Source organism: Artemia franciscana, unplaced genomic scaffold (genome assembly GCF_032884065.1).
Source record: "Artemia franciscana unplaced genomic scaffold, ASM3288406v1 PGA_scaffold_49, whole genome shotgun sequence".
Classification (NCBI taxonomy): domain Eukaryota; kingdom Metazoa; phylum Arthropoda; class Branchiopoda; order Anostraca; family Artemiidae; genus Artemia; species Artemia franciscana.
The window spans coordinates 1,218,349-1,232,408 of NW_027062689.1; the positions used below are offsets into that span (position 1 = coordinate 1,218,349).

The window sequence follows — 14,060 nt, forward strand, 5'->3', positions numbered from 1 at the left end:
AGTAGATGTACTAATAGTAGTAATAGTATCTGTGGTAGTGGTAGCAGTTGTAGTGGTAGTAACAGTCGTAATAATAGTAGCAGTAGTCATAGCAGAAGTAGTAGCATTAGTATTTGTTGTAGTAGTATTTGCAATAGTAATAGTCGAAGTTATGACAGTACTAGTCATAGTAGTACTATTCGTAGCAGTAGTAGTCATAGTAGCAGTAGTCGCAGTTGTAGCCATTGTCACAGTTGTATTAGTCATAGTAGCAGCAGTCGTAGTAGTCGTAGAAGTATTAACCGTAGTAGTAGCAGTCGCAGTTGTTATTAGCCGTAATAGTAATCTCATTAGTTGTTTTCATACAAGCAGTATTCGTGGCAGTAGTAGTCGCAATAGTAGTAGTTCTAGCAATTGTAATAGTAATATTTATATAAGTAATGATCAGAGCAGTACTAGTCTTTGTGGTCGCAGTAATTGTAGTAATAATAGCAGTAGTCATAATGGTAGTAGTGGTACTAGCAGTGGTCGTAAAAGTTTAAGCAGTGGTATTCGTAGAAATAGTCAGAGTAGTAATAGTAGTATGCAAATGTTGTCCTTTGGTTAGTCCCGCATCCCCCTCAAGATATCTTGAAAGTTTCACCTTGATACCCATAGGCTTTTTGGAGAACCCGGATCAAACATGCCCCATTTTCCAAGAACAAAACTTATATGTAAAGAATGAGCAACTTTCATAATCTAGAGCCCTTGCCCAAAGGACTGTGGAGGTCATATCATTCCCGGATGCATAGTTATTAGATCTTCTGGCTATTTTGAACAAAATGACTATCTCAAAAATTGATCCGATGTCTTTAGGGAGGGGGCAGCTAAAAAGGGCGTAGGAGGACGGTTGGTTAACATCCTATCACTTTAACCCTAAAAAGGGCAATACAAATTTCAGTTTCGAATGACCCGCTTGCAAAGTTTCTACAACCTCTTCCATACAAAGTGGCCTGGAAAAAAATACATTAAATAATTATTGCAGATTTGCCAAGAAAAGACCTACACAGTAATTCGTTACCCCCCCCCTCCAGTCCGAAGTGAGCAGGAACTATCCCAAAACAAAATCCTGGCGATAGCTCCCACCCCTTCTTTCCAGCATATAAAAGTTTGGCAACTTTTTTTTTATCAGGAAAACAAAGCTCTAACCTCTGGCATGTAGTTCTTTTATTTTTGATTCTTTAAACTTCAACATGTTTTTCTTTGCAGCAAAACGCCTCCAAGCAGATTGTATGGTTACAGCCGCTGAGCGTTCTTGAATTCGAGTTTTTCTAAGATCAGCCACTCTCCGCCTTGCCTTAAAAGATCTCCATGCGGACTGAATCTTAATTGCAGCAACAACTTCATTGTCTCGCTGAGATTTTAGTTCCATTAGCTTTGTTCTAGCTGTAAAACTTCTCCAAGCACACTGAATGGTTACCGCAGCTGAATATTCATGAATTCGAGCTTTTCTCAGTATAGCTACTGTCTGTTTAGCTTTGAAAGATCTCCATACTGACTGAATCTTAGTTGCAGCTACAACTTCGTTGTTCCGCTGATATTTTAGTTTAGATAGCTTTATTCTGGCTACAAAACTTCTGAAAGCACGCTGAATGGTTACTGCAGCTAAATGTTCATGAGCTCGAGCCTCTTTAAGCACAGCCACTCTCTGTCTAGCCTTATAGCATCTCCATACCGACTGAATCTTAGTTGCAGCTGCAATTTCATTAGCCCGCTGGGATTTTAGTTTGGATAGCTTTATTCTAGCTGCAAAACCTCTCCAAGCCTGCTGAATGGTTGCTGCAGCGAAATATTCACGAACTCGAGCTTCTCTATGCATAGCCACTCTTTGCCTGGCCTTATATGATCTCCACACCGACTGAATCTTAGTTGCAGCTGCAACTTCATTGGCCCGCTGGGATTTTAGTTTGGATAGTTTAATTCTGGCCACCAAACATCTGAAAGCACGCTGAATGATCACTGCAGCTAAATATTTCTGAACTCGCGTTTCTCTAAGCATAGTCACTCTCTGTCTAGCTTTATAAGATCTCCATACTGACTGGATCTTAATTGCAGCTGCGACTTCATTAGCCCTCTGGGATTTAAGTCCCATTAGCCTTTTTCTGGCTGTAAAACGTCTCCATGTGGACTGTATGACAACTGCAGCTGCATTTTCTTCTGCTCGAGATTTCTTAAGCACAGCTAACCTCTTCTTGGCTTGATGAGCCCTCCAAGCAGACTGAATTTTTATAGCCGAAGCATTCCTTCTGGCGACACGTTCAGTTTTTAGCCTGAGCAACACGTTTTTGGCAGAATGCCTCCGCCAATAACATTGTATTTTAGTTGCACATTTGTTCAAAATAGCCTCGTTTTCCTTTCTAATCTTGTCTTTCTTCAGAATATCCAATTTCTTTTTGGCTAAAAAACGCCTTGCATATCTTTGAACTACAATAGCAGCTGCTTCCTTAGCTCTTTCTAATTCCAGTCGTCTTTTTTGTCGAGCCTTTTCTAGGTGGTTGCGGTACCATCGCTGGATTTTAGCAGCAGCAGAAACTTGTATCTAGAAAATACCAAAACTTTAAATAAGTTGAAACATAAGTTTTCTCAATTTTTTATTTTATTAATAACTACGCTTTGAACTACAAATAGTTTTTATTTTTGGGATGCTTAATCCTAATATGTCAGTTAGGTCGAATTAGGAGGTAAATATTTTTGTGGTTATTCAAAAGAAAAATAATTTTTTTTAGAAACCAATATTGATAAAAAAAATATAAATTTTGATTATAACTTCTTAACCTTAAGATATTACATAGATATCATAAAAAAGACAGCACAACTATTATCAGTGTTGATGACTTGGTTGTTCCTTATTTATTTATTTTTCGAAAAATCAAACAGTATCAAAAACAAGTAAATGAAGTTGCAAAAGTACTCCAAACAAATCAAGAAAACAACAATTTACGGAAAAGAAAAAATGAAGACATCAAACAAAATAAAGAAAATCTCAAGCGTTTGTTGAATTCTCGAAAGAAGAGAGAAGTTTATGGATAGATAAACAATATACTTTAATATTGACAATCAAAGTAATTCTTACAATAATCTTAGTTATTTCTCACGGGTCGATAGTTATTTTTAACACGATAAAATTTTGTCAAATATTTCCAAGGTCCTTATAAAAAAAAGAAAAGAAAAAAGGTACAAACAAAACAATAAAGTCAAAAAATAGAAATCGAACTTGCTATTTCTTTATTTAGGAATAACTGTAGACAACTTGTGTATTTAAATTTTTGTATTCAACTTCTAACATATTTTGAAATTTAAAAAGTCGTTTCAGAGCACTGTCAATATTAGAGTGCCGCACGATTTTTAACTATAACTTGTTTCCTTGGGGTAACAGAAAATTATTAACAGCGATTAGGACGGCAGAAACAGGCTTTATATCAAGAATGCGCTATGCATTCTGATAGTTCATTATTCACAAATATAAGCCGAATATTGTCTTCGGCAAACTGGTTCAAGTCAAAAACAATTTTGTTTGTATACAAGATATATCATACCTTTCTTAGTTAAATTAATTTAAAAATAAAGTTTTCCGGGGGAAGTAAAGAGCGAAGCTGTAACTTAAAACGGAAAAAATTATCAGGTCACAGCCTATCTAATATATATCAATAAAACAAGTACAAATAAACCAACTAATAATGCTTCCCTATGCTTTTAGGATCATAGAAAACTAGCACTTTACTGAAAACACAAAAGTCAAGTATAAAAAACAGGAATATTGATTTGTGAGTCAAAAGTGAGTATGTAGCCTGACAACAATAAAAGAATCTATAAAGCTTTTCATAGTCTTACACCAGTTGTGACGTCATTACTTTCAGAATACAATTAAATTATCTTAAAAACATAAGTGTAAAATTAAATATATTTTAATAGCCCCGAAGTGATTAAACAGCATAGAGAGATATTAGATTGATTTATTTATAAGGTAGCATTTGGTCTGGCTAGCTATAATACCAATAGTGAGTAATATACAGTTTTAAACTGTAAGAAATATGCTTTGGTATTACTTGAAATGGAGATCAAATAAGACATAATATGAACTCTGAAAATTCGATTATTTCTCTCTATAAAACAGTGGATTTCAAGCTATGATACAAATTCTAAAGCTAGTCTATAGTCCTACTACTATCAAGATGGCTTTACTTCAAACTTGTGTACAAACTAATCATGACATGTCCTTTCCAGACCCAAAACGAGAGCCAGTCATTGGACTGAGCCATTGCGCAGAAGTGATACCGAATTAAACATAAACAAATAAAGCAATAATCTCTAAAATAGATCGTTGCTTTATCTTAAAACGGATTGATCCTAAAAGGGATTGATAATATTTTTATTCTGTGAAAAGTGTCCTTAATTGGTTCGCTTTTACTATACCAAAACTCATATTATTTTGTGTTTTCAGTAGATCGCTAGTTTTCTATAATCCTAAAAGCATAGGGAAACAATTAGTTGGTTTAGTTGTACTAGTTTTATTGATACATGTTAGATAGGCTGTGAAGTAATAATTTTTGTCTATTTTAAGTTTCAACTTCGCTCTTTACTTCCCTTGGAAAAAGTTTATTTTTGTAAAATTAATCTTTGTTCGTTTTTTATTAAAACTTAATGGAGAAACAACACTACCATGCTCTTTTTTTATTTATACGGAACAATGCATGTTCGTTTTCAATTTTAATGTCACTCCTTAGTTTCAGTTGAAAACTTATTTCTAATATAATTTCTAATTATCACCGATCTAGGGGAAACAAGACACCTCTAGAAAATTCTGCAAACAACCTTGACAGCCACGACAAACTTTCAGTCTATAACATAAAGTTTATTATCCATACTTCGCAAAATAATACATGTTTTTTAGGAACGTTTGTTTTTCGATGAGCAAAAAGCTGTTTTTAATCGACAGACTTCGCCTGAAAAAACCATAATTGAGATAGGGCTATATAAATCACCTACTAACTAGCAGAAACTAGAAGCCTACTATAAAAAAGAGAGCTGTTTAAGGGCTCATTTAAAAGCTTAAGTTCATACATAATCACTTTTAATAAATTTGACTTGATAGCACATTCCCACAAAGTGCACTTTCGGTTGTTTCCCCCATTTTTTTAAATGAATAAAGTGCCTTTTCCAATAAAATGACGAAATTAAGGTGTTTTTCAAAACCTAGGTAGGAACAAATAACTAAGGGGGCAAAGAAGTCCCTTCCCCTCAATTACTGCCGTTAGAACTAACAGACAGGCCTAATAGCAGGTGAAATTTGAAGGTTCAATTCAAAACTGCTGATCATCTCTCTCTCTCTCTCTTTCTCTGTATCTATATGTCTGATTGACTGTGTGTTTGTCTTTGTCTCTCTCTCTCTGCACCTGACTGTTTGAGCGGGATGTTTGCTTGACTCTGTGTCTATGTGTTTGTACATGTGAATCTGTGTTTGTATCTCTCACTCTCTGGGTCTTTTTGTGTTTGTGGGTCTGAGTCTGTGTGTTTGTAGGTGCATTTGTTTCTCTCTCTCTGTGCCTGTGTGTCTAAGTGGAGGCTCGCTTGTCTCTGTGTTTATCTTTTTTTTTTTGTGTGTCTGACTCAATGTGCTTGTATGTGTTTCTCTCTCTCTCTCTCTCTGTTCCTGTGTGTCTGAGCGGATGTTTCCATCTCTCTCTCTCACTCTCTCTGTACCTCTACGTCAGAACGGGCGTTTACTTGCTTCTCTGTCTGTCTTTATATATTTCTGTGTCTGACTATGTGTGTTTGTAGGTGTTTCTCTCTCTCTCTCTTTCTCTGTATCTATATGCCTGATTGACTGTGTGTTTCTCTCTCTCTCTCTCTGTACCTGGGTGTTCGAGCGGGATGTATGCTTGTCTCTGTGTCTATCTTTATGTGTTTGTACGTGTGAATCTGTGTGTTGTTTCCCCCTCACTCTCATGGTCTTTTTGTGCTTGTGGGTCTGAATCTATGTGTTTGTAGGTGACTTTGTTTCTCTCTCTCTGTGCCTGTGTGTCTGAGTGGAGGTTTGCTTGTCTCTGTGTCTGTATTTGTGTGTCTGACACAATGTGTTTGTATGTGTTTTTGTCTCTTTCTCTCTCTGTGCATGAGTGTATGCGCGAAGGTTTGCTTTTAACCGTCTGCCTTTGTGTGTTTGTGTGCTTCACTCTGTGTGTTTGTAGGTGTTTTTGCCTCTCTCTTTTCTATGCCTGTGTGTCTGAACAGCTGTTTGCATGTCTCTCTCTGTGCCTATGTGCCTGAGTGGGTTTTGCTTGTCCCAGTGTCTATCTTTATGTGTTTGTATGCGTGAATTTGTGTGTTTGTATCTCTCACTCTCTGCGTCTCAGCGGGTGTTTTCTTGTTCTGTGCTGTTTGCTTCTCTTTCTTTCTTTCTCTCTCTCTCTGCATGTGTGTCTGAGCGGATGTTTGCATGTCTGTCTCTGTGCCTATGTGTCTGAGTGGGTGTTTTCTTCTCTCTCTTTCTCTTTGCCTATGCGTCTGAGCGGGTGTTTGCTTGTCTCTCTCTCTATTTGTGCCTGTTTGTCTGAGATGGTGGTTGCTTGTTTCTCTGCCTGTCTTTGTATGTTAGCGTGCCTGACTGTGTGTTTGTAGGTGTTTTTTGACTCTCTATCTCTCTCTCTACCTGTGTGTCTAAGCGGATGTTTGCTTGTCTCTCTTTATCTCGGTGCCTATATGTCTGAGCAGACGTTTGCTTGTCTCTGTGTGTTTGTGTGTCTGACTTTATGTGTTTGATCTTCTCCTAAATACCTCGCTCTTTATTCTAAAGTATTTTTAACTATTCATTCAACAGCCTTTGTGATTCAGGGGTCATTCTTAAAGAAATGGGACAAAATTAAAGTTTTAGTTTGAAGAGTGAGGTATTAACGAGGGGACAATTCTCCTCATATACATAATAAGAATATACGAATATAGAAGTTCTTTACGTAAGTTAATTTGTAAGCTAGGTATATTTTTTACTAATAAAAACGTTCATAATAAATTAAAAGTTCTAGTTGCCTTTTTAAGTAACCAAAAAATTGGAGGGCAACTAGGCTTCCTCTCCCAACCTTTTTCTCAAAATCGTCTGATCAAAAGTCGTCTAAGAGAAAGCCATTTAGCAAAAAAAATTAATACGCAAATTTCGTACCCCCGCTCTTTACGCTAAAGTTATTTACTGTTTTATAAAGTAGAACTGAGAGAAAGAGTCAAACTTTAGCGTAAAGAGCGGGGCGTTGAGGAGGGAACAGCTCTTTTTATACACAGAGTAATTTCTGTTCGTTTCAAGTTTTGAACTCGGTCCTTACTTTCAGTTAAAAAAATAGTTTTTTTATTCAATCAGATTAAGGATCGGATGGGAATTACGGATACTTGCCAACTATTATATTAATAGATTAGACAAAAACAACTAAATTGGTTGTTACAAGCATAACAAGATAGAAAAAAGAAATGCTTAAAATTTGAATAGTTGAATTTTATCATTTAATGACGAAAGAAAATTACAAAAACATGTTATTTTCAATAAAGTATCAAATGATACTATGCTTTAGGATGGGGGGTTGAGAGTAGTTGTATTAGCAGCTTATATACGTTCCCAGTTTAACTTTTCTATTCATGGTGTTTTTATCCCCATTTTAAGTTTCACATTTCACATGAGCTAATTTTTGCTCATTTTAAGTTTCGAATTTGCTATTTGCTTTTAATGGATTTTTTTTTTCATTATGGGCATAACCACACTAAGATTATGAAATTCTATATTGAAATATTGGCTTTCTAATTGTAACCACACTTTCAGAAATCCTTAAAGATCAGTTCTGGGGAAAATCAAACATCATTTATGAAAACTATACTTAAAGTGTTTCTATGCATCTATATTGCAATTTTAGTCTCTTTTTTACAATCAGCAGTCTCAAAAATCTTTCTGAAACCTACCTATAACGGAATCTTAAGAAACCTGGATAATTATTCGCACTTTTATTTATAAAGCAGGTTGAACCAAAAAGCAATGGCAATTTTATGAATAAAAGGGCTTTGATTAACTTTGTATCTATCTTCCAGGAGCCACAAAAAGTTATCCAGGCACGAAAAAAAATTAAGTAGGCAAAAGGTAATATTTAATAAACGTATATGCATGCCATTCTTTATAAAAACAGATCAGGAATTAAATAAAAACACGAGTTTTTTCAGCTGTTAGTTTTTTCAAGTAAGGGGCAACACTAGAACTTAGAACAATCAGAGATCATTACGTACATGGGAGGGTTTGCCCCCACCTTAAGACCTCACTTTTCACGCTAAAGTTTGGCTGTCTGTCCCAGTTCTTGAAGAACTACTCCAGAAAAACAAGGGTCGGACAGTTAGAATAATAAGAAGCTCCTTCAAAAGTCCTAAAAAACGTTAGCGTGAAGAGGAAGGCATTAAAAAATCCCCATGGAACATCTCCACAGACAAAATTGAGTTGGTAAAGAGAAAGTAAGGCAAACAAAAAGAATCATAAATAGGAATCCTATGAAATTATCTGTTGTAGAATTTCCCCTGGGAAGCTCACCCCCAGAAATTTACCTTCCCAAGGTAAACTCTCCCAATGGTAACCCAACCCTAGTTCAAAATCTCCCCCTCCCCAAAAATAAGTGTTTGTATACTTCCCAATAGCATTTACTGTACAAAAACAATGGGCAAATTTCACAACTTTTCCTTTGGTAGTGGGGGGTCGTGTTACCCCTAAGGGTATAATTATTGGGTCTTTCAACTATTTTGAACAAAATGGATATTTCAAATTTTGATAGGACGTCTTTGAGGGGAAAAAGGGCGTGGAAGGGGGCTAGTGCCCTCCAATCTTTTTGGTCACTTAAAATGAACCTTAGAACTTTAAGTCCCTGTTTTATTCCACCCTCTTCCGACCTTCTAGAAAACTTATTTCGATACGATCACCCCTGAAGAAAAAAACACGCATCCGTGATCATTCTTCTTGCAAAAAAGGGCAAAATTTCATATTTTTGTATATTGGAGCTTGAAACTTCTACAATAGGGTTTTCTGATACGCTGAATTTGATGGTTTGATTTTCATTTAGATTTATTGACTTTCAGGTGGTGTTTCTACCCTTTTTTGAAAATCAGCCACGTTTTCTTAGGCTTATAGTTCTCTAATCCATTGAATATGATAGTGAGATTTTCAATAAGATTCCATGACTTTTGGGGGATGTTTATCCTTTTTTTGAAAATATGGCAAACTTTCTGAGCCTCGTAAAATTGATGGGTAGAATTACACTTATTGTTTTCTATGAGGGCTGATGCTTCCTCATAAACGCCCCGCTCTTTACGCTAAAGTTTTTTACTGTTTTAAAAAGTAGAGTTAAGAGAAAGAGTCAAACCTTAGCATAAAGAGCGGGGCGTTGATGAGGAAGCAGCCCCTTTCATTTACGAAGTAATTTCTGTTCGTTTAAAGTTTTAATGCCGCTCCTTACTTTCTGTTAAAAAAACTTGTTTATTTTTATTTTTCATAACTGTGCCGATCCTATATATAAGGACTTCGAAAAACCGTGATTACAAACAGGAAAAAGCATACGGCTTTTTCTTTTTTGGAAAAGTAAGAGACAAACCTTAAAGAATCAGGCAAAAAACTAAGTGCCTGCCATCAATATTCCCAAGATCGTAACTACTGAAATACAAACTTTGGTCCTTTCATTTCACGGGTGCGATTTTTTTTTTCGTTTTTTTTTTACCAGGAGCGATCGTGTCAAAGCAGAGGTTATTTTGGAACAGTTCTAGTTCTACTATCGGTAAAATTCTAGTTGAGTGACTTCTTGCTATCTCAGAAAGGGGTTAGGTTAGGAAAAGCAAATTTCAGGGATGGGTCTACAGGCTAAAGTATATCCCGGGAAGGTGTTTTAAAGTACCTACCTCCACTCCTTCTCCCTCTAAGGAGCCCCGAAATTCACCTACCTGACAGGTCTATACCTATTGAAATTTTGACAAAACAACATTTTACCTTAATTTTCAGTTACCAGTTGCTTTTTCTCTGCCTTTACCTCTGAAAATGCAATTCCTGTTATTTGAGTAGAATTCTGAGCCATATCAATAATTTTTTCTTCAAAATTTAGGAAATGTATTTGTATATCTTTAAAACCTTATAAACCGGGATTGAGCAAAGTTGAAGCCGAAGCCTCAAAACATTACTGACGTCACACAGTCCATGGAATAGAGATACGCACTTTACTAGTTAAACCAAAAAAAAAAAAATTGGTTCCAGGCGACAATTACAACTTTAAACTGAGAGATGAAGTGAAATTATTGTATTTAAGTTTATAGGAATTACTCTAGTTTCAATTCACAAATCAAGTTTTTTGTTAATATTCCTAAAAGAATTCCTGCATTCTACATAACTATATATACATATTTTTATAATGTTAAAAATGACACTTTTTACTACAGTGTTATAGAAAAGGTAGTTTTTCGTAAACAAATCTTTCTTTTTCTATCTTGCCGAAAGATAAGCGTGCATAAATATTGCATTCACTTTTTACGTCATATATGGTTATAACCTATATGATTATAACGTCATTCATCAAGCTTGTACACGAAAATACAGTTTTTCTTGTGAAAATTGATTCAATTTTAAGAACTTTTTTATTTTTAATAATTATGAAAGGCGCTAGATATAGCAATTTCCTTTAAAATGAGCCATTAAACAGCTCTCTCTGATTTTTCAGTGCCCAGATAGCCGAGGAGAAAGAAAAACGGAAAAAAAGATATATTTGTTAGTATTGGACGTGATCATCTCTTACGAGGTTGCTAGCTACTGCTGCAACCTGGATACCCTTTTCAAATTAACTCTATCAATCCTTTATACAGCTGTGCAAGCCTATACTATAGTTAAGTTGCCTATACAAGTTACTATAGACAAGAGTTCGTTTTTTATTATAACTGTTTACAACCTAAGATTATGACGTCAGCGATCAATCTTGTACATGAAAAATGGAGTTTTTGTAAAAAATGATTAAATTTTAAAAATTATTTTTTGTAATTACAAAAGGTTTTTAACCCCATCAATTTCCTTAAAGTGAGCCATTAAACAACTCTCTACTATGTTCCGGTGCCCCGCTATCTGAGGAAAAGAAAAAAGATGCCGTATATGCAGGGCCCTGACTTCTAACAAGTCACGCGAGAATGCATCATCCTTAACATAGGTAAGCAGTCTCCTGTTAAATAACATACAGGTGTACTATACTATCACGTGACATACTGGTATACTATATTATTACGTGACATACAGGTGCGCATAATCAATAACACCTGCTGGCTGTCGTCGGAATGGAATGGTCGGAATGGGGGATGTGCGTCGTGGAATGGTAGGCTATGTGTGTCGTGGAATGGTTGGATATGTATGTCGTCGGAATGGTGGGATGCGTGTCGTGGAATCCCTTATTAGGTAACAATTAGGTTTAATATGCCATTACAGATGTATTACAGTATTGATTAAGACCCAGCTGCGCGTAATAGCGTCTTGAGGGATTAGTGGCTCCAATAGTACACCCCATATCTGTCTGCCCGGGTCTAAAAGGCGGTCACTACTTAAAAGTTCAGTAGAGGATTAATTTTATAGGAAATTAAGAGATCTAGTGCCGTTTAAAGTAACAAAAATATTGGAGGATAACTAGCTCCCTCCCATGCCCCTTTTATCCCCCAAGGTCTTCCAATCAAAATTTTGAGATACCTATTTTGTTGAAAACGGTCCTTAGAAAAAGGAATTTTTTTTAAAAGTGCTTAAAAACTTTGGGGTGAAGAGAGGTGTATTGAGGGGGAGGTATTCCCCTCATACATGGGACAGTTTTTGCTCGTTTTTAATTTTAATATTGCTCCTTACTTTCAGTTGAAAAACTTATGTTTTTATTATTTATAGTTCAAGTGAGCTGGATCAAACTGCATTTTGTACAAATTATCTTTTGATATAAAGTCGTTCAAACGACTGCTTAAGCTGAAACACGTAAACTGAATAGAAAATAGATTGCTTCAAATGAAAATTTCCTTCAAACTGTTTTTTTTATGTTTGAAAGGAATGGATTGAAACGTAAAAAAACAGTTACGAGAATAAGGTCTTTTATAATAGTTTGACAAAATGAATTATCACAAATATATTGTCTATAAAATATATTAGCTTTATGTCCCTAATCACGCCATCAGGAGTCCTTATATATCAGTTTTGGGGAAATCAAACATCATTTATAAAAACTATACTTAAATTGTTTCTCTGCATCTATGTTGCGATATCAGCCTCTGATTTAGGATCAGCAGTCTGAAAAATCCTTCGGAAACCTTCCTATAGCGGAATTTTAAGAAACCTGGATAATTTTTCACAATTCTCAGCTTTTCATTATAAAGCAGGTTGAACCAATAAGACCCAATGGCGATGTTTATAAATAGAACGACTTTGATCAATTTTGTACCTATCTTCCGGGAGCAAATCAAGAGTAATTCAGGCATAGAAAAAAAAACAAACAAAATAAGTATGTGGAAGGTAATATTTAATATAGGTGCACGCTTGTCATTCTCTTTATAAGAGTGTTAACACATGCATATAAGAACTTAAAAACCTTCAAGAGTTATTCCCTTTTTCCCAAAACATTGCGTTAAAGTTTGTTGTTTCATTCCATTTCGAGGTGTGTATTCAACAACAGCATTTTCATAAACATCTCCAAATTTGGTTATTTCTTTTATACACTTAATTCTTTTTTCAATTAAGTAAATGACTTTTGCTACGTATGACAACTTAAGATCCTTCCGGGGATGCTTCGTCAGACCAACTGATATGATACTCTCCTCCTTGGTATTCTGGACGAAGCCAAACAATACATGGACCAGGCCGGAAACAAATGCTTTTGCTCGAGAAAGTGAAAATCAGGACCTTTCATTTGAATGTATATTCTAGTAGCTTTGAATTTACCAAAGGAATTTGTGCATAAAGATTTTCTGTGCATAAAGGAACAAATTATTTGCCTTCCAAATGTGTTAGTTTTTGAATTGTATGCCTATTCTCCTAATTCCAGGTTTTACTGTACCTATTTCTCTGAAAATTCAACAGAATTCCTCAAACGTTTATTTGATATGTTTTGATTTAGCACAGTAAGATAGCAATTTTAATGACCAACGTTTAACTATTTAGGACCATTTTCTTTATAATCTCTGAGTGATCCCGATTCGAAAGAGATACAAATGTCCATTTAAACGGATTTGGACAATAGAAGAGGCGGCGTTCAAGGGGTAAAGGCACTTTGGACCCTCTAATCATTAGCGACATTCCTTTCATAACTCTGATTAAAAACAAGGTGGACTATTAATGACATGTTATGTGAATACGCGCTTGTTTACATTTACGGTTTATGTATTTGAATTCTAGCCTCAGATTTGTAATGAATCAGCTCAGAAATCCTTAAATATCGTATTTGGTGGCAAATTACATTAAGATTGGCCGCCTTGCCCTTTTACGGGTATCCTACTAACATAAGGACTATGACGAAATACCGTATTGGTTACAGCTAATGTATTGCGCTGACAAATTGCAGCAGTCTATTGCTATTGCTCTTTTTCTCAATTACGCCCCATCAGCTCGAGTTAGGATACCATCTATCCCTACTTGTGCCAGCCTGTGTATTGTAGTTCTTTAATAGTACTAAATTTCTACCAGAGATACTTTCGACTTGTTCATACACCTTTATTGTGTTGCGGTACTTAGGTTTTGTCCTGTTTTTTTTTTCTATGTCGCCAATTTCGGCTGATCGGGAGATATAAGTTAGGGTCAAATTTATGCAATTTCTCAGGAGGTCAAACTGGACCTCAAACTGGATTGATGAATCCAACACAACATTCTAAAGAGCTAGGTAGAATTTTTCGATGGCCCCAACAGGTTTGTTTTTGCTGGTCGTTGAGCTAGAGCCTAGAACATGCTCTAGAACCAGCTTTATAGTCTGTGCAGAGAGAACTATCGAAAGTTGTTCCATAGAGCTTTTCGTATTTACTGTCAAATGGAAAACTCCTTTTTAGTTGGC

The 14,060-nt window shown here is 35.7% G+C and overlaps 1 protein-coding gene and 1 long non-coding RNA gene across 2 annotated transcripts in view; one reads left to right on the plus strand and one right to left on the minus strand.

The window, feature by feature from the left end:
- LOC136041915 (uncharacterized) overlaps positions 1 to 14,060 on the plus strand; it is a 444,858-nt gene that overhangs the window by 159,831 nt on the left and 270,967 nt on the right. The window lies entirely within an intron of this gene.
- Positions 1 to 14,060, minus strand: part of LOC136041895 (uncharacterized) — a gene marked incomplete in the record, with an annotated part of 136,976 nt that overhangs the window by 24,771 nt on the left and 98,145 nt on the right. The window contains 1 exon segment of the mRNA XM_065726688.1: positions 1,173 to 2,557. Coding sequence (XP_065582760.1) covers positions 1,173 to 2,557 — 1,385 coding nt within the window.